The sequence below is a fragment of the Fistularia commersonii genome, chromosome 3 (assembly GCF_037954325.1).
Source record: "Fistularia commersonii isolate RoL2024-O1a breed Wild chromosome 3, RoL_Fcom_v1.0, whole genome shotgun sequence".
In the NCBI taxonomy this organism is placed as follows: domain Eukaryota; kingdom Metazoa; phylum Chordata; class Actinopteri; order Syngnathiformes; family Fistulariidae; genus Fistularia; species Fistularia commersonii.
Genome location: NC_141286.1, coordinates 23,486,868 through 23,510,392, shown reverse-complemented (window position 1 = coordinate 23,510,392; position 23,525 = coordinate 23,486,868). Strand labels below are relative to the sequence as shown.

Here is a 23,525-nt window from a genome sequence, read left to right as displayed (position 1 = left end):
TATGGATCGGCCAAAATGAATAGGGTTAACATACGCGCTGGGCAGGGCAAATGAATGTTTGTAAATGTGTTTTTGGTTTGGGCAGATGCTAAAGATAGAGAGCGGTATGGGCAGGCACCGCTCGTTTCTCATTTATTCGACTCCCCTAGTTAGCGCATGATGGACGCTGGCGAGCGCGAGCCCGCGGCGGGCCACGGCGACACCGGCGCCGTCGCACCGCATGCGCGGCGGGGTCGCGGTCCAACCCTGAGCTACTCATATTGAATAAATTGCAGCCCCCCCCCCCCCCCCCCAAAAAAAAAGTGTGTAATGAAGGGAGCATGTGTTGCATGGAGGGAGGGGGTTCCTAATAAACTGGTCGGCGAGTGTACGTCTGCGCCGGCGTGACGGCTGAAGTCTGAATATGATGATTTAGAAACGCCTTTTTGAGATGTCTGGAAGCAACGACGAGACGCTTAAAAAGAAAAATACCGCTCCAAAAAATGAAGGGAACACTTAAACAACACAATCTAACTCCAAGTCAATCTGTGAAATCCAAACGGTCCACTTAGGAAGCAACACGGATTCACGCGGACTTGTTTTAAGGACTTTACATCAACGTCGGATAAACCTGCAATGTGTTTTTCCACTTTTATTTGGAGGGCGATTCCAAATCCAGACCTCCACGAGTACATAAAATTGATTTCCACTGATCATTTTTGTGTGATTTTGTTGTCAGCACATTCAACTATTCATTCGTTCAGATCTAGGATGTGTTCTTTTAGTGTTCCCTTTATTTTTTGGAGCGGTGTATATATAAATAAAAAAAACGAAAAACTACTGCAGTTACATTTGGGAAGATGTCTGTGGATCGTGAGACATATTTCGGGGGAAAATTCAGGTTAGATAATTACTAATGATTAAAATAATTCTATAGAATTAATAGATATTAATGGCCACTGTTTGGGCCGGGCGATGGGGGAAATATATCACATATATAGCACATTTTTTCTACATCCATATGTACATGTCGGCTATTACAAATGCAGTTTCCAGATGATTTTCATCCCCGCATTGAAAATGTGACGAGCCCAGGGCATCTGACAACCGTCTTTCCAGAAACAGAGATGCTGGGAGGGAGGATGTGGCCTACCGGCATAGTGCTTCGGCGTCAAAGTGTCTGGAATGTCTGTGGTCGATGATGACGAGGTCGTGATGCTTGTCCAAGAAGCACTCGAGGGCCGATTCAGGCGTCCGCGCCACGCTACACCTGAAGTTGGCTTTCTCGCACGCCCAGCAGAAGCCATTACTCTGACTGTCCTCTTTGGCAAAAACTAAAAGTACCTGCAGAAGGAGAGAGGACTAAGCAGGTGTCGTGGACGGTGTCGCATTCCCGCCATCTCGTATTCCCGCGATGTCACTTCGTTTGGAAGCACGTGCAGCGACGCAAATGGGCGGTAATGTGATAATATAATGAGAACCACAGGGAACGAAAAGGAAAAAGGTACAATTTCAAAAACAGGAGCGGGATGTTTGGCAGGTTTATACCAACGGGTTTCAAGGAGGGCTTGAAAAAAAGAAATACATTTCAGTATGGATGCTAAAAAATATACAATATTCAGTTGTTGCATGTCCAGTATTTAAAAATAATCCCTTTTGCGCATTCGCCATTTTTCTGATTTTAAGCAACATTTGTATTTATTTTACATATGTAATATTATACAAGTTAATGTATATTTATACATCATATATACATTATTTTATATATTCTATATACATATATGTATTGTATTTTAAGATTTAAATTGCTAATAATTTTATTGATTTATTTATTATTTTTATTTCATAATTTACAATTAATTGCTAGTAAATTATCTTTCAGCTGCAAAGATTGCTTTTAAAAAAGTGTGTGGCACATGAAAACTGAATAGTTAAATGGGTGTAACAACCATGGCCGCTACTTTGAGTGAAAATCGCCTGCAAACGCTGCAAAAATACGTAAAAGCCGCCGGTATTCAAGTCAAATCCGGTGTGCAATCCGCCAGCGAGAAGCAGAACCCAAACGGGCGGCCTATAGAACATCCTCAGACGAGCGTGCACGTGGTGGCGCCGTGTCCGGAGCGGAGTGTGAAATCGTGCCAAACATCCTGTGCGGTCCCTCGGCTGCCGCATAGCAGCCGTGTAGGAATCAAACCGGCGCGTGTTTTTCTACGAGGAACGTCACAGAGGTGGACCGACGGGATCCAAAAAAAAAAAACTAGAGTCACGACTATATGTTTTTACCGTATATTTGCAGAGGGGAAGGGAAACCGTGGCTGACGAGGTGTATACGGAAACAAACAAGCGGAGGGAGCTACGGTATCTCTGCGTATCGACTCCGCGCTCGACTCGACGGGTCACCGGCGCGTCATTTGTGCCCGTCGTCCTCATCGGCCGCCGGCGGCGAGGGCGTGACCGTGACCTCAGGCCTCCAGAGGATACGCCCTCATTGATCAGGCCTCCGCTCGCGGATGCGTCAGAGATTTTATTGTCCGCCGCCGTGCTCTATGACACGATTAGCCGAGGTGGCCGTGACCGGCCGCGTCCCCTCCCACCCGCCTGCCAATCCCGTGGCGCAAAGCCGCCGCCGCCGCCGCTACCGTCAATGCAGCCACTGAGAGCACGTTCCCCCTCTCTGCCAGCGCACTTTCATATAACTCCTCGCTTGCGTAAATACTGGCCCGGAGATTTAGGCCGGCCTCCAAGAGCAGCGCTGCACTAAGAGTAGATTCATGAGTCACCCTCTCAAACAGACGTCATCCGCAACTGTTGGCGGGGGGATGGAGGGAGGGAAGGAGGGAGGAGGGGGCAGGATGGACGTAAAGAAGGGAAAGTTTGTTCTGTTGTGTTTTTTAAGTTTCTGCGTCGCACCTGTAAAACACGTCAGGACACAAAGGCCGGGGGTCGTGACGGGATAGAGGGCTGCTTATTTTGATATTAAAAAATGATTAGTTACATGCAAGCCGATTGGCTAGGGGAGAGGGTTTTTTTTTTTTTAGGGCGGGTGGGTGTGAAGTACCAATTTGCAGGCAACCCCGAAGCATTTCTAACGCGAACCATATTCCACCTATTGAACATTTTCCTGGTCATAAATACATCAGTGAGTTGTGCAGCTATGTTTGCTACGCACGGGGAATTAGATCAGAATTCCACATTGGGATGTTGGTAGAAAAGTCAACATTCCAGCAGGAGCAGCAGCAGCGGCGGCGGCGGCGGAGGAGAAACATGCCAATATAGCCTGAGATAAGGTCCTTTTTTTTTTTTTTCCCTGATGCCTGTGAGCTGAGACTAGATAGACCCGCCTCTAAACATCATAACCCACCCAGTCACAATGGACCAAAAAAAAAAAAAAGCTCACAAAACCTTTGAGCTAACATGCTCTCTCACATACTTGACATGGATGTAGAAAAAAAAAAAACAAAAGGTTGGAGGAGGCGGAGGAGCGGCTAAAAACTAGTTCAAAGGGGCTCGGGGTCTAATTGCGGCGGCTAAAAAATATCATTGTTGAAAATACAAGGGCCGGGGCCAGATCCTGTGAGCCACGAGAAAAAGAGGAGGAGCAGCCGGGAGGATCAGCTGTGTGAGTGACAAAAACAGGAAGGGGATATCTCGAACCTCGTTTTCCTACTGTAGTCACGCCGCGGCGCATCGCACAATAAAAAGCTGAGTCTGCGCACTCCGACGCCGCGTTAAATTACAGGACGTGCGGCGTGTCGCTTTTTTTTTTTTTTCTTTTTTCTTTTCCCCGTGACTCCTCACCCAGTCCGAGGGACGATTTTGAATCCCGAAGAGGCTGTCAAGTTCAACTGCTGAAATTAAAAAAAAAAAAAAAAAAAAAAAAAAAAAAAAGGATTTATTTTCTTTCCGATCCGAGCTTGAATTCAGATGAAGAAGCGCGACACGTAGCACGGGCGCTAAAAATCGAGATTTCTGCTTTCCCTTATCCACGTCCCAGCGTTTTATAGGATGTGGTAAATAATTAGAAAACTTCTGCAGGAGACCGAGAAGAGGAGGGATGCGATTTTGTTTAGCTTGACTTTCGACGGCGACGCAAGCAGGAGGAACAAGCGCGCCGACTGTGTCTTGGAGCGCCCGGCGTCACAGAATGTCCTATTTGTAGCAGCTTCACTGGTCCATGGATCCTCTGTGCACATCCTCCATAACGTGCATTGTTCATTATGGTATGTTCTGTCATAAATGTTTCGCCTTGTTGCCTTGACAACTCAAGGCTGCATCGTTCTCTGTCTCTCTCTTTCGGTCACACACACACACACACACACACACACACACACACACACAATGTGGCCGTTAACGCCCCTCGCTACTTTTTTGAGTGTTTACATGGGAAGGTTTTTTTTTTTTTTTAGATATTTTTTTTTAATCTCTCAGCAAGGTGTGGCTTCTTGTGAAGTCTCAGATTAGCTCGGACCGCAAACACGGACCAGCCGACAAAATATTGACAGTCGCGCTCAAATGATATAGATATTAAGTTTTCGTACGGTACCTGAAGTGGGTCTTTAAATAACTTCATTGGTCCAAATTGCACCTCTGTTAATGTGGTCTGAAAGATAACCAGAGAAACACAGCGGTTAGATAAACACTTCACACATTAAATACTTTCCATCACTTGGCGCTCAAAGTGGTACCTGCAAAAGAAAACATGATGAATGCGTCTCCTGACTGTGAGACCAACTAGAAATTTGAAAAGTTTGATCTTATTATGCGGCACCAACTGTCAATAGAGTCAATATTTAAAAATGAATTAGACAAACCCAACATTCCCCACCATGAGCGGCGAAACATCGGCCTTCTTCCTCGACCCGAAACTGAGATTCCCCGTAAATGGTAAGAAACCAACGCGTTGTCAAAATAGACTGTTTGTATTTTTATTAGCATACGGTTTGCAACATGGAAAACACAGGAATCCGTAGACGATTGGACGGCAGGGAACGGTCGAGGTTCGAGGGACCGACCGGATTTTGAAATTAGGGAGCGTCATAATTTGTCAAAGGCAAAAAATTGTAAAAAGGTGCCACTTCAAGAAATGGCCCAACGCTGAACTCGTAAACATTTGAAATTGATGCAACATTAAAATCACCCAGGATTTGACCGAACTAGTAAAACAAACGGCCCGTAGAAGCGAGAAGGTTGCCAATATTGTCCTCCAGATGGATTCTAAGCGCTGAACGGAAAGACGGTGCACGACCTTGATTTGCTGGGGACGTCCCCAAAAAAAAAAAAAAAAAGCCTTTTTTACGACTAGTTTCGAGAATTGGTTAAACGGACGACTCGACTCTGCATATTTGTTTGGGTCGTGCTGCAACTCCGTAGCACGCTATGCTAGCCCAGATGTTGTCATATTAGCGATGACACCGGCAAACACAAATTGCGGTTAACTGCTGCAGAGCACAGATAACCTTCTGAGGAATTGTTATTTTGTGGTCGATACAAAGTCAACACACACATACATACACACACACACACACACGAGGTAACATTTGACACCCACGCCTTTGAATCAGCTGTATCTATTTAAAATCGCTCTTCACGTGGAAAGTTAGCGATGACAGAAAGTTCTGTGCTCAGCTGGAGGATTAACCCCGTCTCGCCGGACAGAGAATTCGCCGTAGAGTTAGTCGCTTTCACACACACACACACACACAAACATTGATTTTTCTGTTGCTAGACAACAGAGCGAGAGTGAAGTCGTGTTTTTTATTGTTTTACTGGCCCATCAATGTTGACCTCATGTTAGTTCCTGGCAGCGTTGGCTCCAAGACCACGGCCCTGTGCTAATAAAACCATTGAATTCTAATTGCGGCAACTCATAACCGGATTTAGACAAATGGCTTGGAACGACCACAGCTTGTACGCGGACCGAGTGCCGTTCACATTTCAAACAAATCAGTAGGTTTCGGTCTACGCGGCCCATCTCGAGAGCGGAAGACGCTCACCGCGATTCGGCTTTTCCCCGGATTTGTCTTTCTGTGCGATGCCTTTCGAGCGGAAGCAGAGACGAAGGTCAAAATCTCAGCTGGATCTTAAGAAAGCGAGTCGCAGTGAGGGCCAAGAGGCCCGAAACTATCTTTCGGAAGTATCTCCACACACCCAAGGTGCTGAAAGGCTTCTTCTTCGAGGGTGTTTTCCAGAAAAGGGACGGAAAAAGCTCTTTTCGTGTCCACTTGGTGAGTCCATCAGAAAGAGGACTCGGTTCTGCTGAACTGACCTTCGTTCTATTTCTGTTTACTAACATGAAGCCGGTCAGAGGGCTTCACTGGGCTCACGTGTTAGCACTGGAGGTTCACTCTGAGGGTTAAAATAAAAAAAAACGCCCTCGAGTTGCGTGTAAAAATACGATACCGGTGACGAGGAGGCGAAAAGAGTCACTCAGAAATCTGTTTATGTTTACGGCGCAGAAAGGATCGGGGAGGGAGGGGCAGCGGCAGGAAGTGACCACTCGTCTGAGTCGTCTCGTCTCGGACCGGTTCCTGGAAGCTCGCCGGATGTATGCGAGGACGCGGACACGACGTCGGCTTTTCAAGACGCTCGTCCGCTCGGGATTTCGAAATACGATCTTGACTCATGATTCCTCCGAACGGGGGGCTTGAGCCAGGCCCGGAGGGGTACCTAGCCGGAGGCTAGCTTGGAAGCAGATGTGTTTGGGCTCGGGAAGAAGCAAGCACTGCAATTCACAAGTTGGATAAGCTGTCTTTCGGGGTTGCTATGGTTACAAGAGGGGCAGTGGATGGATTTTGAATTTTGATAAAAAATGCTCGAGCCAAACTGCACGCATGGACGACCGTTTAAAACGTAACTGTCTGCCAAAAATGATATTAAAAAAAAAAAAAAAACATTTAGGAGACGTTCCCGGTGTTGATGGGGCCGGACGGGTTGCCATAGTGAAAGGAGCTGTTTTGCATTTTCTCATATAAAGAAAAAAGAAAAGAAAAGAAAAGAACGGCAGCTCTTGCGCAACATGACATCAGCAGAACGCAAAGTTTTTGAAAACCATCCAAAAAACAACAGATGTTACACGGACGGCTTTTCAACTCATTACACTTTCCCTACATGAGCACACTCTTTTCTGTCTCCAAATAATTTAGCTTCCTTCCTGCTAAATGGAACCCAGCTCAGGGGTTAGTAACCATAGCGACCGAGCCCCTTGTGGACCGCCATCCCTCTAGAATTCCTCCCCTCCGTAAACAATCTACACATGTGAGGTGGAATACAGAGAGGAATTTTCTCGAGGCACGCCGGGCGGCGGCGAATTACCTCTTGCTAAATTGTAAGCCTTTTGCAAGCTCAATGAAACAACAAAGGTGGGGGCTGAGGGGCGGCGGACGGAGGGCGGGGGGTAAAGCTGATTAGCCCTCGGTTGTAGCCAAATTGACGTCAGCATGACACTAGGCCGTTTGTTGCCGCGTCCTCAAACACGGAGTACTATGGCTACAAGCTGATGCTCTGTGATCATCTGATCTTTCACGGCACGAGCACGTGGTCGCATGATAGACTCATGTGCACAGGGGAGACAGTAGGCATGTGTTTGAGTTTGTCCGTCTGTGTGTGTGTGTGTGTGTGTGTGTGTACGCTAGATGCACAGAAATACCCCTCCGCCGGTATTTTAAGTTGAAAACAATGGGAGCGACGCGTAAAAAAGTAGTTCCGCTAATTTGATTAAACACACCGTGGCGATTGCATGACTCTGAGCAAACCCCAAATAACATTAAGATTTAACGTGATTTAAAACAGAAGCGTCACCCGGCAGTTCGAATGACTCCGAAGCGGAGGGGAAGGGGGGGGTTCTTGCCCGATATCTTGTTGCCCCCTTTGTCTACCATCAGATGCCGCTTTAGCATGGAGCCCCCGAAGATGCCCCTTACTCCTGAGCATACAAGTCCTTCTGCGGAACACGCAGACGGTATCAGACTCATAACTTCCAACATGAAATGCATGAAATGCATCTTCAAAACCTCCCCCCGGTAGTTTACTCATTTAAACCAACACGCTCATAAACCAGAAAACACGCCATCCTAGAGATACAGTTATTATTTTTGGAAAAGATAGCTTCTTCTGATTCTTTAGCTGTTTTGGTGAAGAGGGTGGGGAGGGGGGTCATGTGATTGGGATGACGGATTAGCGACTACGCTAACAATAAGCCGAGCCCTCGCCGCAGGACTTTCAAAATAAGAGACTATTTTTAAAAGTGGAGTTGTATCGAGAGATTCTTCTTGCGTCAACGTCTACTTTAATTGAGAGGAACTCGTGAGATCTCGCAAAATCTCAAGGGGAAGCGGATGGGATGGAGCGAAGGTTTGTGCTGTGATGACAAACAAAAACCCAAAACATTTATTTGAAAAGCAACTCAAACAGAAGGCTGCGGGGAGAACCGGTCACCGGGAGTTGAACTGGAGGTCGGATTCTAAATGTCGGTTCTAAAATCTGTCATCGGGAAGCACAATAGCTAACATTAGCCCGCCGGAGGCCACCTGCTTTGGGATGTCACTCACTCCTGTCGGCTTCGCTTCGGCTCTCCCATCGGCCGCCGCCGCTTGTCTGGATTTTGGACCTTAAATATCAGACGTGTTTGAAATGACCGGGCCGTCTCCGGTGAGTTTGAGCCGATCGGGACGATTTAGTAGCGGATCTGCAAATCTTGGCCGAGCGTCCACAATCAGCTGGATGGGAAGGACGTTGCGCGGATAAATGGATCCAAAGATCCTGGAATTTGTAAAAAAAAAAAAAACTGCGGCACCCGTGGCCGGTGAGCACAGACACAGACATTTCCTCAACTTTATAGATTGTAAAAGTTTAAAATAATCCAGATATTGATCGTCGGTCACGCCCTTCTGCCCGACTCCAGACTGGCCCTTTCATATTTTGCAGCGCTCATCATTCCAAAAGTGGCTGCTGGGTTTTGAAACACCCACACCCACACCCACACCCACACCCACACCCACACCCACACACACACACACACACACACACACACACACACACACACACACACACTGGCTGCTTCTACCCTCCTGCCCTGCTCACTGCACTCACGCTTTCCAAACACAGCCCGTAGTTTTCCTGTCAGGTATAATTTCAGATTAAGCAATCCTCCTGCTTAATTATTATTATTATTCACTTAAAAAAAAAACAAAAGATCCAGGATCTCATTGTTGTTTTTGTTTTTTTTTGCTGAAGAGGTTATACTGAGTAGTCTGTCTTCTGCAGGGCTACCGCTGGATAAATGTCACAGATGGAGGCCAAAACTCACCACACACACACACACACACACACACACACACACACACCACTGTGATGCTTCTTGTTAGCAGAGTAGCTGAGGTCAGGGCCTTGACGTAAGGAGTTTGGCCCACGGGGGCCGGCACTTCTCCGAGGCCCAGCACAGCAGCTCCTCTCCATCCAGGAAGGCTACCCTCTCCGGCTGACACGGACTCAACCGTTGCAGCTGCAGCCGTGTGACTCGAATAGCCTGCCTGTTACACACACACACACACACACACACACACACACACACACACACACACACACACACACACACACACACACGCACACAAACGCACACGCACAACTGAACCAGTCTGCCAGCCTCTTCGGGGAACATACTCCTAGTACAGTGCACACACACTGCAATGAATCACCCAGCCAAGCATTTGCATCCCGCAAACATCATCCTGGCACTCGACCAGAGGCAAACAAGGCAGGGGAAGTGAGTGAGCATGTAGGCCAGGCAGGCAGGCAGGCAGGCAGGCCGGCCATACAGACATTGTGTATGTGTTTTTGTGTTTGTGTTCACGTAATCCACATCCCGCCCACTCACTACACGCCGCGTCGTACCAGTCACTCCGGGAGCCGTCTCTCTCCGTGCATAACGGGCACTTGTTAATCCGACGAGTTTTTGTGGCGCAGAAACGCGTCCGCCGACTCCGACGTAGGTTTGACGACGTTTTAATCACCCGTTATCGTGATGAACTGCGAAAACTTTATCGTGTCATCTTTTCATTTGCTGTTATTTTTCCCCGACAAGCTTCCGCTGTTCAGACTGATCGCGACGCAGTCGAGAATACCTTGTCATTTACATTTAGCTTGATACCGACAGGTAACTTATTTACTTTTAAATATATACAATTTTCCAAACCCAGTGACCCCCCACCACCTCTAAGGTCTGAAATTACAATTTTTTTGACCTCGCTGACCCACGAAGCTTCCAATGAGCTCCGGGCCCGGCGTCGACCTTCCCGTTTCTCCGGGCCTGTATGTGTTGGACGCCGAAAAGCAAATTAGTTTAATCAATCTGACCGCGCAGGAGTGTATTTATGCATATGCAGCATGTCTGCACAATGCTGAAATAATAAAAGGCGATTGTTTCTCAAGCACATGGAAAGAACTCATTGTAACTTTTCCCCTCCTGTCCACGCAGGCCGCAGACGCATGGTAATCATGATTGGACAGTTGCCCGTTTTCGCCTCGTCGGCAAGCAGAACCGCTTGGATTTAAAATCGGAATCAATGGGACGACAGTCATGCTTGAGGCTCTGAGAGGCTGCAATTAGCCCCTGGTGCTTTGGGCGAAACGCTAGCGCTAGCTGGTAATTGGCAATGAGGATTCTGGTACTGTGTGTGTGTGTGTGTGTGTGTGTGTTTGTGTGTGTGTGTATGTGTGTGTGCCGCTCGCCAAAAGGTCGGGGCTGACGGAAAATGGTTTTAACTCCGGTTCAACTATTTAGCTACTTTATGTTTGCAGTTATGAGCTAATCTACTGCATCGGTAAAACTAACAATATTTCCATGTTTATAGATGAATTTCAATGCATCCAACAGTTGTGTATATTTTCAAACAAAACAAAAATGGCGGAGCGACAGACTGACCTTCATGTTTCCATAGCATGACTGAAATTGAAATGCTCGAGGTTGATTTATTCAAACGGTCAGAGCGTCCAGATTTCCTCTGTCTGCAATATTCGAAAACTTATTTCAGTACATTCTGCAGTCTCCTGCTACTCTCATTCAATACACTTAATGTATTTACATAGCAGGGTTGCCTCTGACCCTATATCCTGCTCGCTGTGTATCCGGCCCTATAGATCTCCTCCTCTGCTCTCCTCCGGCCCACCAGCGCTGTGGTCTCACACTCATACACACTACGCCGTACACACTGGGAGAGAGGCTTTCCACTAAAGTGAAAAACAGGAAATTGGATGACATTGTTCGGTGCGCCGACGTCAGCAGTGAGAGATAGAAAGAGTAAACAGCTTCCTCCAACCAAGAGCCGGGACCAGGATGCAGGGAATCTTGGGATGCCTGCCCTGCCCGTGCACGGAGGGGAAAACGTGCGCTGCCGCCCCGCTCGCTAACAGCCTCCAGATTCCCTCCCTCCCTGCACAAAAGCGCGTCACGTTGTCCCGCCTCCCCGTGTGGCCGGCGAGGGTACTGCAAGCGGGGCTCATAATATTACAGCAACGTGAGAAGAGATCAGCGTTTCTAGCTCACCTCCGCATGCGTGCATGCAAGTGTGTGTGTGTTGGGTCTAAAGGTGCGAATTAAATGGGAATGAATCAATGTTCCTCATTAGGTGTGATTAAGGAGAGCAGCCCCGGACCAAAGTGTGAGACGCACACCGTGTACCAGACAGACAGACAAGACAGCAGACAGACTGGGCAGAGCTAAATGGCAGTGTGTGACACATCAACCTCGCCGCACACTGAGCCACTCAGATCGTACTACTAGCTTCTCGTGCTGAGTGTGTTACCTCAAAGGGAATAATTCACTTTCATGTCTGGCCGCTCAGATTCGTCGCCCAGATATCTGCGCCGCGGCCATCCACACCGACGGGGGAGGGGGGGGCGGTTCAAACCTTCAACCGCCTCCGACTGTGCCGGCAAACAACGAAAAACCACCTCGCTAAACCGTCCAAAAAGAAATACGATAAACATGAATATCCGTGGGAAGCCTGATGTTTTTTCTTTTATGATTTCATTCTAATAGTTTTCCTAAAACGTGACGAGCTGAGTGACGAATACCTGAAAAATGACTTCTGTGCAAATGCACATGAATGCTAGTGGTTCTGTGTGACTCTACCACACCTAACATTTGATACTTTCTAACCATGACACCATATCATGGAATTTTTAAAATCAAATTATTTACAGAAAAAAAATCTAAATCCAGAATCCCCATCATCAAATAATTTGAAATAACAATAATTATTATTATTATCATCTGATGGTAGACTCTAAAACTCTGTGCGAAATTAAATCCAGCTGGACGGTAGTAAGCACTTGCAAGAAAATAAAAATAAGTAACTCAGCAGATGAAGTAACCCCCTATCACACACACACATATATAAACACACACCCCTCTACCCAAATAATAATTAGCCACTTATCTGATGGGTTTTTACAATCACAATCTGTTCATTAAGGCAACTGTAAATGTGTGTGTGTGTGTGTTTTGCGGCTCAGTCCGCATGTCTTATGCGTGGTGACCGAGCCGCGATCAGCCAGGCAGAAGGGCTCGGTTGAGTCACCGGCGTGGCTCGGGGGGGGGAGAAACTAGGCCACAGTGGGTGAGTTTAGTCCCCAAACATCCTCACGTTCACCGGGTCCCCGTTTGCCCCTCGTTCTCTCTGAACCCCCGCCTGAATGCAGCGGGGAGGAAACTCGGAGCGGAGGATCGTTTTGCAGAAACACCAAGAATGCGTTGTATTTGCAGGTAAAAATCTCGGCCTGACGCTTCATCGGCCGAATACACCGCCGCGGCATCACAAGATGGAGCACGTGCAAATGTCTTCAAATGCAGATTATCATGCAAAAACAAACCGCTGAATCAAATCCACTTGCACTCCAGACCTGGAATAACGTGACTAATTTTTGTTTTTTTAAATCCCTGTAGGGAAATTTAAATTTACTCAGTTTTCACCTCCAGCTTTTTTTTTTTTTTTTTTTGAGACCATTCATGTATTGAAATCATCATGAAGATACAAATTAATACAAAAAAAAAAATAAAAAAAAAACAAACAAAAAAAATTCAAATAATTCTTCAATTTATCAATGCTACTACGGTGGAGCGCTTGCTAATCGTTTCATCCACTGGAGCAACTCCGATGAACTAAAAAGGGATCAAAATGATTGTCTTAAAGCTACAGGAAACCATCTGGAAAACCAAACCAACATTCAAAAGTAACCAGTAAACAACAACAAATTAAACAACATTGTTCACAAATAAGCCAAATAAAAATGTCCATCACAGTGCCTCAATGACACAATAAAATGGAAAAATCTGGATGACCTTGCAGTGAGGGACGCCGTGCAAGAGTATGCAATCACAAGAAAATGACCCCCAAAAAAAAGTTTATATTTTAATTTCGAATTCTGGATATGATCCTGCATATAATGGCAAATGGTCTCCATTTCCATATCACTTTCCGCTTTCCACGCAAGGTGCTAACAGGGCCATCGGGATCAGCACGATTCTTTCCAAACCCAAATGGTGAAGTGAGTAAGATCAATATTCAAAAATCAGTAGTCCTTATTGTTCTAAATACTGAGGGCGTCACTCTTGTCCCGATCAGGAGTAGATCTGCATGCCCGTTCCTCAAGTTTTCTCCTGCACCACCCCTTCTCCACCCTCCACGCCGACCTTTACGCCATCTGCGGTGTCATCCCTCTCGCCTCCCGCCAGATAGCGCGGAAACTGAGGCGCGCTGGAATGCGCGCGCGGAGGGGAAGGCGTGAGGAGCTCACCGGAGACTCAACTCGTCCCGGAATCCAGTTCCCAGTGACCTTGGGTGACGCCGGTGGTTTAAAAATACAGAGTTTTGCAGAAAATGGACTGGCTGCGTCATCCCCGATGACCTGGCCCCGTTTCTCGCTCCTCGCCTTCCGCACCTTGAGAGCACCGCAAGCGATATCGCGCTCTTTTCCAGCGGGACGGTCGCCATGCAAGCACAGGGAGGGGCGAATACACAGACGACTACTTGAGTTTACTTATTGTACTCAGGGATACGCAGTAGCAACATTACTTTCCGCAAGTATTTGGCTTCTGTTGCTTACATTTCACGGGCGGCTGAATATTGTTTGACATCAGAGTACACGGAGAACCTCAGCGCGACGGCCGCCGTACCACGTGTAAATAGCGGCGCCGGTGCACGAGATGGGGGGATGGGGTGAGGAGAGGGAGACGAGGACCTGACTCACCGGCCCTGAAGGGAGAGCAGGAGCCAGAGACACAAAGAGATACACTCCTCAGGGGTGCAAAAAAGGCCGTGTCATGCTTTTTCTCTTCAAAATGCATCAAGTACTACTTCAAGTCCCTAACCTGACTAGCCCAGAAAACTAGTTTGTGGGAGGTTCAAGTCACAGGAGAGAGTTTGCTCAAAGTCGTGAGTCCGTTCGCAGCGCTCGTGTTCGCGTCGCAGGGACTCCCAACTCTGATTTCTCCCAACTCCCGTGATTTCTGGACTCCCAACTCTGCCCTGAGACCCTGACTGTTTGTTATCTGATTGTGAAGATCAATTTGCAAGCTGGAGTTCTACAGGGATACCTGTACCATTGCACTCGGTTTCGTTTGTTTCTGGTCAAAATGGGAACGCAGCGGAACCGTGGAATCGGTTTCCTGAGGGCGTGACGGTTTATCATTCCATTTGGTGCTCTCCAAATTGGGTGGCGAGTTCAATTTAACACATCGGGCAGATCGTGACGCACGTGTTGCTTTAAAATGAGGTCGGACTTGGGTGGGCGCCGCCGGCTCTGGAGACAACGCTGGTCATCAACCCCGCCCTCCTCACGACACACTGTTACGACATGACGATGATGGAGAACAGAGTGAAATGGGCTCCGAATTCAACCTATCAGGCAACTCAGCACCATGAATCGAGCTAGCGGGGTGGCGCAGGACTTGTATGGTACGGAAAACACATATCCAGACCTTCCGTTTTAGGAATAACTGTCCAACGTGCGTCTCGATGCCGGCCTTTTGCGAAGCCTGCTGTACATCAGAAGTGCAAAGAAGAGCCGACGGGGCTAATTATTTGTTTAAAGTAACGAGAACTATCCTGAAACCCGATCGTAAGAGGTATGATTCATGGGCGTGTCCTTTGGCAAAGACGCCGGGAGAGCTGGAAGGAGTCGGAGGGCAGATTCGCAAGAAGCTGAGCGCTTTCTCCAATCTTCACCTTCAAGATATTTCTGTCCTTATCCAGATTACCTAGAAATCCCCGTAAGACCTGGACAATCCTAAGCCACCCAGGGCTCGGGAGTAGCCCCTCACTAAAACCCTCTTCTCCCTCCAACAATCCACACAACTGTCAGCGGAGTGATTTCTGGACACTTTCCCTGATGATTAAGGCGAGAAAAAAAAAAAAAAACACCCCCTCGACAAATAACGCAGATAACCCCCCAAATTAACACTTGGAACGGGGCCTCCTCTTCATCCTCATTAGTCACGACTTCAAGAATGTGTTCTGCTCCCTCTGCCGTCGGAGCGTCACTTGCACCTCGGGCAGCTGTTGATCAGGCGCCTTTGGGAGCCGCCTCCCTCGGCTCATTTAAGGGAAGGTCAAAGGCCAGAAAGGCAAAAGGACGAGCTAAAGAGGATTGGGACGTCTAAGTGGGACGCCGCCTCTCCCGGTCACACTGCAGTTTACCGTAATCTTCCCGTGAATCTTTGCATCGCAGACGGCTATTCCTCCTTTTCTTTTTTTGTTTTCAACCCGGCATGACAACAATACGGAGCAGGTTGCGATCTACAAACTGGAGAGGAGGACGGTCCGGACCGGGCGGGAGATCATTGGTCTACAATAACTTTGATCACGTAGCTGCAGCCATACCAAACAGTACAAACTTAATTAGCTCCCTGGCCTTGGAGCCTAAAGAGAGGATTAGAATTAGCAATACACCCACGGCGGTGCAGCACCGCCGCTCCATCTGCAACCCCGGGAGGCTCCACCTCCCCGGGACACATCCCAGATAGTTCTGAAACGACCAGAAGAGGTTTCGGTGGGGCTTTTCGAGTGCATAGGGTAATCGCTGAACACCCCCATCCCCTCACACACACACACACACACACACACACACACACCCTCCTCCAATTCACTGGCTAAAACAAGAACGGTGATGTCACCACTGTATGAGGCATCGGTGAGTGACATGAACTGGAACACCGGGCCTGCGTTTGACACACACACACACACACACACACACACACCACATGAATGGTGAGGAAGTTTGTAAATACACTGGAAATCCCACATGTTGCACTAAAGATATTTATAAGTAAAAAATGAAATACGGGTAGTATAACAATCGACGTTTGAATAGTGTGATATTTATGCTAACCGCCGAATCAAATTATATTTTAAGATCCAGCTCTCTGCAGAATTGTATCTTTGTTTTTGTTAATGCAATTTCAACGATATATTATTATTCATAAATGAACATATGCGGTTTCTGTAGAAATGACAGCGTCCATAGTCATATTTCTGAAAAGTGCTGGATTGAGGCCCCATGCCGTAAGTACACTTGTATTCTATTATAAATGTAACATCTTTGTGCATTTTAGAGTAGCGACCGCTTCGTGACAGTCCGTCAGATTAAACGTCGACTGAGAAGATATGGATGCAAGAAGGCAGTTTGCGAGGAAATACGTACTTATGGGATTATTTTCGAGCAGATCTTTCCAATTTCCTCATGTGTGTCAGATGACTGACAATAAGCGGGGAATGAAGCGATGCAGCCGCGATATGAAAACATTTGATGAAACATTGCGAAAGTATACTAATCTCATGCCATCTCGGACGTAAAAACGCATCTACAGCACGGCCGCGGGAGATTTATCGGATCTCCGACATCAAGTGGAGACAAACTTATTACCGGTGAAATGAATTGAGCCATGTGATGGAGTGGTGGTGCGAGAGCTAATCACAGGGGTCATCATGCTAGCTAGAGTGCTAGCTTCTACACAGGGCTAACCACTGTGATGCCGCGCCACAAAAAAAACAAAAAACAAAAATAAATATCATCTCTCCCACCGATCCCTGATATTATTCCAGAAGCTACGGCTAGCTGCGCTGGTCGCAGCGTCCGCGGCTAAAACAGATGGCCTGCGAGGAATTTAATCTGACAGCTGCAAAAGTTATAATTAACACAAGTGCGCGAGCGCGTTTAAAACCATTACCAACGGCTGTGTGTCTTTCATTGTTTTCACTGTTGCGGGTCAAGCATTGTTAATAAGACTTTTGCCCTCGTCGTATCTGCAGAGCATTTCCTGCGCTCTTATAGCTCCCAACACTTGAGTGAGATAAAGTACCAGGGGTCTGCCACGCCCGCGCAAAACATTTTCTAATGTACGTTAGAAAACAGGGAAAAACGCAACGGATTTAAATTCAACGAACATCTGCGCCGCTAAAAGGCAACGTCTGGTAAACTTCGCTCGAGCCCCGGCTGAGCTGATCTGCACGAGGATCTGTGAATTTTTCAATTTCATAATTGAACACAAATACAGACGTCAAGCGATTTTGGCTAGTTACAGTTCAAAGTGTAGGAGAATACGACAACAGCTTTGTTATTTATGGACCATTATTTTTCAGGTGGCTCGACGGTAAAAACGTATTTTGCAAAGAAAAGCAAGTGAACACTGCAAATTAAAAGCCGCAAGACTATATGGGTATGAAGCCCGAGGCGGAATAGACTTTGAGGAAAAAGCCGGCGGCTCAGAGCGGCTGAGCAGGTGAAAGCGTGTCCTGGTTGTTTACTTCGGCCAGCGAGCCGCGAGCCTGTTCGCTCGTATCCAGTGAGACTCTCCGCCGCTCTGCGCTTCTATAAACAGCCGGTAAAGTCCTCGAGAGCATTCGGGCACGCCGCGCTCCATGTCAACCGTCAAGACTTTGCCGCGGAACACCTGCCGGGTTTCACATCGATCCAAAAGTTGACACAGATGTTAGCGTTATTAGCTATCATGCGCGTTTACGGCGGTCCTGAAACACCACACCATCTCTTCAAGGCCAGGTTAAAAAAGAAAAAACACGGCTCTGGATACTGACACCGTGACACAATGCAAGTGATGACTCTCAGACGAGCTCCTCTTTTGAAGGAACGCCGGTGGCGTGTTCTGTACACGGTGTTCTCTGGAAAGCCACTCCGAGACCTCGGGAGATCTTAGTGTACGTGCATGACATCACTGTTGTGTCTGCGGGACTGCGTTCCGCGGTGCCGCGAGAGGCTCGGATAGGCAACGAAACTTTTTTCAGGGTGGGCGTCGAGTGTTAGCGAAGATTCTCTGTTATTGCAACGGGAGCGCTGAAGCTAAGCTTCATCAATCAGCTTGTTTTTGGCCTCCTTCAGCGTATGAGGGACTAGCATGGCTTTCTTGACAGTGACAAAGCTGATATGACAAATATCTGTACGGCGCGTGAGATCCAGCAGCCGGAGAGCGTCGGGCTTTGCTTAGAGATGTGGAATCAGGTAGAAACAGGGCGCCCCGGATCAATGGTGCAGTTACAAGTATAGCATATGGTGCACACCGGCCCTGAAAGACCTTGTTTTTTTTTTTTCCTCCCCCGAGCCTACGTTGTTGAAGAAGCGGATGTAAAACAGTACATGTCCTGAGAAATACTTATGTAAAGCAGCCGTGGAGTAGAGACATGATACAATCTACAAAAAAAAAAATGTGGCTTTCTCCATATTAATCATGTCAGCAAAACCCTGGCAATGTCCGTCTGGGTAACAATGTGCAATGCTTGTGAATTAGCATTAGCATTAGCACTGTCAATTCAAACTGTGGTCCTCAACAGGGTGACGCTAGCAAATACAATAAAACCAATCGATCAGCCAAGAGGTGACCGTCACCTTGCGTTACAAACCAGAACTAGAGCTACACCTTCCTGTTTTGAATTCAAAACCTTGATTTATCCTTCAAGTGCAAAACAAAACAATTGTCAGGAAGGACTGAAGCACCTTGCAGGCGGACGAGGGAAAATCCTGGAAATTCTCTGGCTTGTGTGGCAAAAGTGTGCCGGGAGGGAGAGGGAGGAGCGCCCATTCCACGTGCCTTTCGCAAGTCGAGCCATTTCTTGCTTAATGCACCGCCGGGCATAGAAAATAAGGGAGGCCCGCCTCGGACGCCCTGTTCTCCTTGTAGATCCACGGATGGAACGGCGACCTGCACAAAGTTCCCTCTGCACACCAGCGCACAGTTAAGTAGTTTATCACCGGGATCCAAAAGAATTGTGGTTTCACGGAGAAAAAGAACAACGAGGAAACAGTTTAAGTCAGCCGTCCGCCCCTCCTCCGCCTCCAAAGACAGTTTGCCATCAGGGCCCGGGGATGAGATGTTCAGAAAAATAAAAAGAGAGAGAGATGAGTGTGTTTTAGCGACCTATTTGGAAATCATCTCACCCATCCCGGGTCAGCTAATGCTAACACAAACCGGAGGCGATGATGCACCTGTAGGTGGGACGGAGATCATGGAGCAACAAATTTAAATCCCCATCTTACACATGTAGAAGAATGAAGGTCTTTCATTTCTGAACGGCTCTTGACGCCCCCCTCCCTCCTTTACGGAATCGGCAGTAGAAATATGGAGCTGGAAATGAGCATAAAACGTGCCCTCCGGACTGAACAGAGAGCACAGCCACACAGCCGACACTCCCCAGTGGCTTGTTTTTGAAGAATACCATTTCCTAATCTCATGAAACTATCACATGCTGACCTTATGATAGAAAATTCTTAACCTGGAGGGGAGCAGGCCGGAGCTTTGAAAGTCGTCTTATTTGTTAGGGACTATTTAAAAAAACAAAACAATGGGAGCTTCTGTTTCGTAAGTGAACGCGCTAATTTTGTTTCCGCACGGGATCAGCAGTATCCAGGCAGTTTTAATGCTAGTGAATAGTTTAACACTAAATAAAATGTATAAACGCAGCTGTTAGCATTTAGCTTGAGCACCAGATGCTGGACCGATGCGGCGACTAATATCTTTACAGCTAAAACATTAGGCGGTGGGTGGTGGATGCATCTCACTTCCTTTTCGTTTTTTCAGCCCATGTGTCACTGGAGATAAATTACATGGCACAAAAAAAAAAAAAAAAAAATCACCCCCCCACTCCCCCGACACTGTAGACAGGAAGGGAGGACGGCGTGAAACTGCAGCTGACGTTATGGTTTCATAAAAACACAATGAGCTGCAAAAAGTCACGTCAAGAAATACTTGTTGGCTTATTCAGCCCCGCTCCGTTTTTTGAACCGTTTCGCCCGAAAGCCGAAAAATAAATGATTTGACAAGAAAGTCGTCTTCAACTTGCGGGAAATTTAAACGGCTGGTATTTTAATTTAGTTTATGTAGCTTTGAATACCTCTGGCGAAAATAAAGGTTGTGGGTAAAATGGACTTTTGGATGTCGAAACGGATAAAAAAAAAAAAATGTATGAATCAGCTCACCTCTATGTTTTGATAACAGGTCGACCTTTAACACTGACCCCATGTTTCTCCATTCAAATCTGCATGGGCCCGAAGCAACTTTGCATAAACCGCCCACTCAAAAATACGGGCGAAGCTAAGCTAACCAGCTAGCGGGACATTTCAATCTCTAAAACATCCAAATCTGTAGCGGGAGACGGTACGATGTTCTCGTAAAACCTCTCCAGAGCTGCTAGAAGACGCATCCACGCACTGTTCGGGTGGAATAACGTGCGCGAAATGCTAAATGCTGCCGAGAGAAGAACCCATTGTCCACCTGTGACTTCCTCCAAAGATAAGAGATAAGCAGAATCTGACACTTGATTCAATCACCAGGCAGCCCGACGTGTGAACGGCGTGTTGGGTGCACGTGTAGTCTGATATGTTAATATATGAAATACTTGAATGGGCCGATTCTACAAATATGGATATCAAGAGGGTAAAACCCATCACTGGTGAGAAAACCTAAAAGTGGAAAAAGGACGTGGAGCCGATACGATTCTCCTCTTTCTCGGGCCGTCAGAAACGGCACAGTGGATTAATTCATCACCACGCTAAGCATTTGCCCTCCTCTGGAATAAATTACCCAATGACTCCCAACTCCACACACACACACACACACACACACACAGGCCAAGAGAGCACACGCACGGAGGAGAAAAGTGACGAATGGTGAGGAGCTGCTCGAACCTGGGGTGTGTCACAGCTCACTTCACACACACACTTTTTGGACGCAACAAGAGATGCGTCTAATGGTGGATTGGAACCAGTGTGTGTGTGTGTGTGTGTTGGGGGTGATTCCACCTCTTGCGTTAACAGATTAATGTTAAACGCAACATGATTTTATTCTCTCCAGATATACTTAGCGGCGTTTATTGCCGTTTTCCGCTGACGGTGAGAGGTAACGGTGAGACTGGTCTTGCTGTTCTGAGGGGTGTGTGTGTGTGTGTGTGTGTGTGTGTGTGTGTGTGGGTTGGGGGGGGTGTACTCGATTTTCCTTGAGTGGGGGTTGGGTGTGTGTGAGGGGGGCAGTTAGACTGGAAAAGTCAAGGCAAGATAAATGGTGTTGTGGTTGGCTGTGGTCTCTCTCTCTGTCTGTCCGGCCCTATATACACATTTCAAAAAAAAAAAAAAAAGAAAGTATCACAGGACCTTGTACTTGAGCCTTATCACACCCCCCGCACCTCCCGGAGCAGCCCAGATGGTAACGTATCCTTGACAAAGACTCACGTCACACTCCCGGACCTCCATTGAATGTGTCTCACACTGCAGACGCCTCTTCTCCGTCTCACTCGGGAGTGTAAAACACACACACACACACACACACAAAAAAAAAAATTGCACAATCTGAAAACGAGCGAGAACACAAAACGCGCTGCTCCCTCGCAACGACGCGTCCGTGGAACATTATGGCCTGCCTTTTGGGAGGAGGAGGAGGAGGAGGAGGAGGAGGGGGGAGCTCGTAAGAATCACATTGACAAAAACCAGGGCACCGACTTCGGTGAAACACGAGAATAAGACCCGCCAAATGAGCGAGCAGCAACAATTACTGTAAATCACAATTTGCCAAAACAAAATTTAATGTCATCCAACGTCCAAATTGCTTTTTCCTAATCCAACCAGCAGGTCACGACCCAGCTGACGACCAGGAGCCGGACAAGTATCGAGTCCTCCGTTCTGCAGGTCCCAGGTGTTGGTTTTGCAAACGGAGCTGCTGCAGGTCTCAAAAAAACATCTTATCTGTTAATGTAAATTGTTACTTTTTTGCTCGATTTTTCTCCGGGATGTTTTGTTTCTAACATTTTTGGCTGCCGGGACGGCGTCCAGTCAGCAAAGACAAAAAGGCCGCGGTCCAAATCACGGTCTCCGAGTCAGAGTCGAACCGAGAGTCTTTTTCAGACCTGGCAAGTTTGACGAATCTGTCACCGGAGTCTGACTGGAATCCAGGCGGTGATAGTGGAGTCTGCGCCGCTGCCAAATATTCACATTTAGGAAACTGGAACCAGAAAATGTTAGGAACTGTTGCTTGAAATATGACTTTTAACTGAAAATCAAAGAGGCCGTGTGATTGTTTTCTCTCTAGCATGCGAAGACCTGAATCCGTCAGCAAAGCGTTTCTGGATCTGCGCTATCCCCTGGATAATCCTGAATTCAACCCAAACTTAAAAAAAAAAAAAGGCCCGTTTTGAGAACGACGGTGACGAAATCCAGACGTCTTGCACGGAGATTATAGAAAAATAGGAGAGAGCGAACGGTCGCATGTCTCTAAATGTGATTTTCCGGCGACCGGTCCAGGATGAACCCTCGCCCAGCACACCTGGGACGGCTCCACCGAGCGCGGGATAAGCCGTACACATAACAAATGAATGGATGAATTCATATACAAAGCTGGAACCGGTTATTTGCAGGGGGTGAAAATAAAAAAAACAAAACAAATAACAATGAGCTCCCGCAGCAGCAGCAGCTGCGGCGGCACAAAGTACCGATGGACCTCCAACGCATCACGTCGGTGAACGGCCGAGCTCTCCAGACGAGATTTAACCCGGCGGCACCTCGGCAGAGGACGCTACAGACGACACCTCACACATCCAGGATTTAACCATTTCCAGTTGAGGGAGATTTGTGTACCATTAGTCTAACTCAATCATGGGACTAATTCAATCAAAGGCACAGTGGGCGTCTTGACGTGGGGGCATCTGTCACACTGACTTCTCGCTGCATCCTGCGGTGACATTTAACCACAAAATTCAGCTTGACAGAAGCCTTCAAATAGCCTGCGGTCTGTCAGGCGAACGCACACACACACACACATATACACACTCATGCACAAAATTCACAAGATCCTTTTTTTTTTCTCCCTCCCCCCTTTAAATAAAAAGAGCTTTACGCAGCGCTGCGTCGCGCTAAGCGACATTCCCATATATATTTTCCTTTTTAAATGTAAATATTTGTTCTTGCTTTGCATGCTGCTTAATCTCTACAACCTGGATTAGGCGTATGTATATGTGTGTGTGTGTGTGTGTCCGTCCTGGTATATGTGGAAACACACT

The 23,525-nt window shown here is 47.3% G+C and overlaps 1 protein-coding gene across 1 annotated transcript in view; it reads right to left on the bottom strand.

The window, feature by feature from the left end:
* The window catches only part of pde8a (phosphodiesterase 8A), a 40,407-nt gene that overhangs the window by 14,688 nt on the left and 2,194 nt on the right, over window positions 1-23,525 (bottom strand). The window contains exons 2-3 of the mRNA XM_086144262.1: window positions 4,523-4,579; window positions 1,133-1,323 (exon numbers count right to left, since the gene is read on the bottom strand). Of these exons, the coding sequence (XP_086000388.1) occupies window positions 1,133-1,323; window positions 4,523-4,579 (248 nt within the window). The remainder of the gene's footprint in view (window positions 1-1,132; window positions 1,324-4,522; window positions 4,580-23,525) is intronic.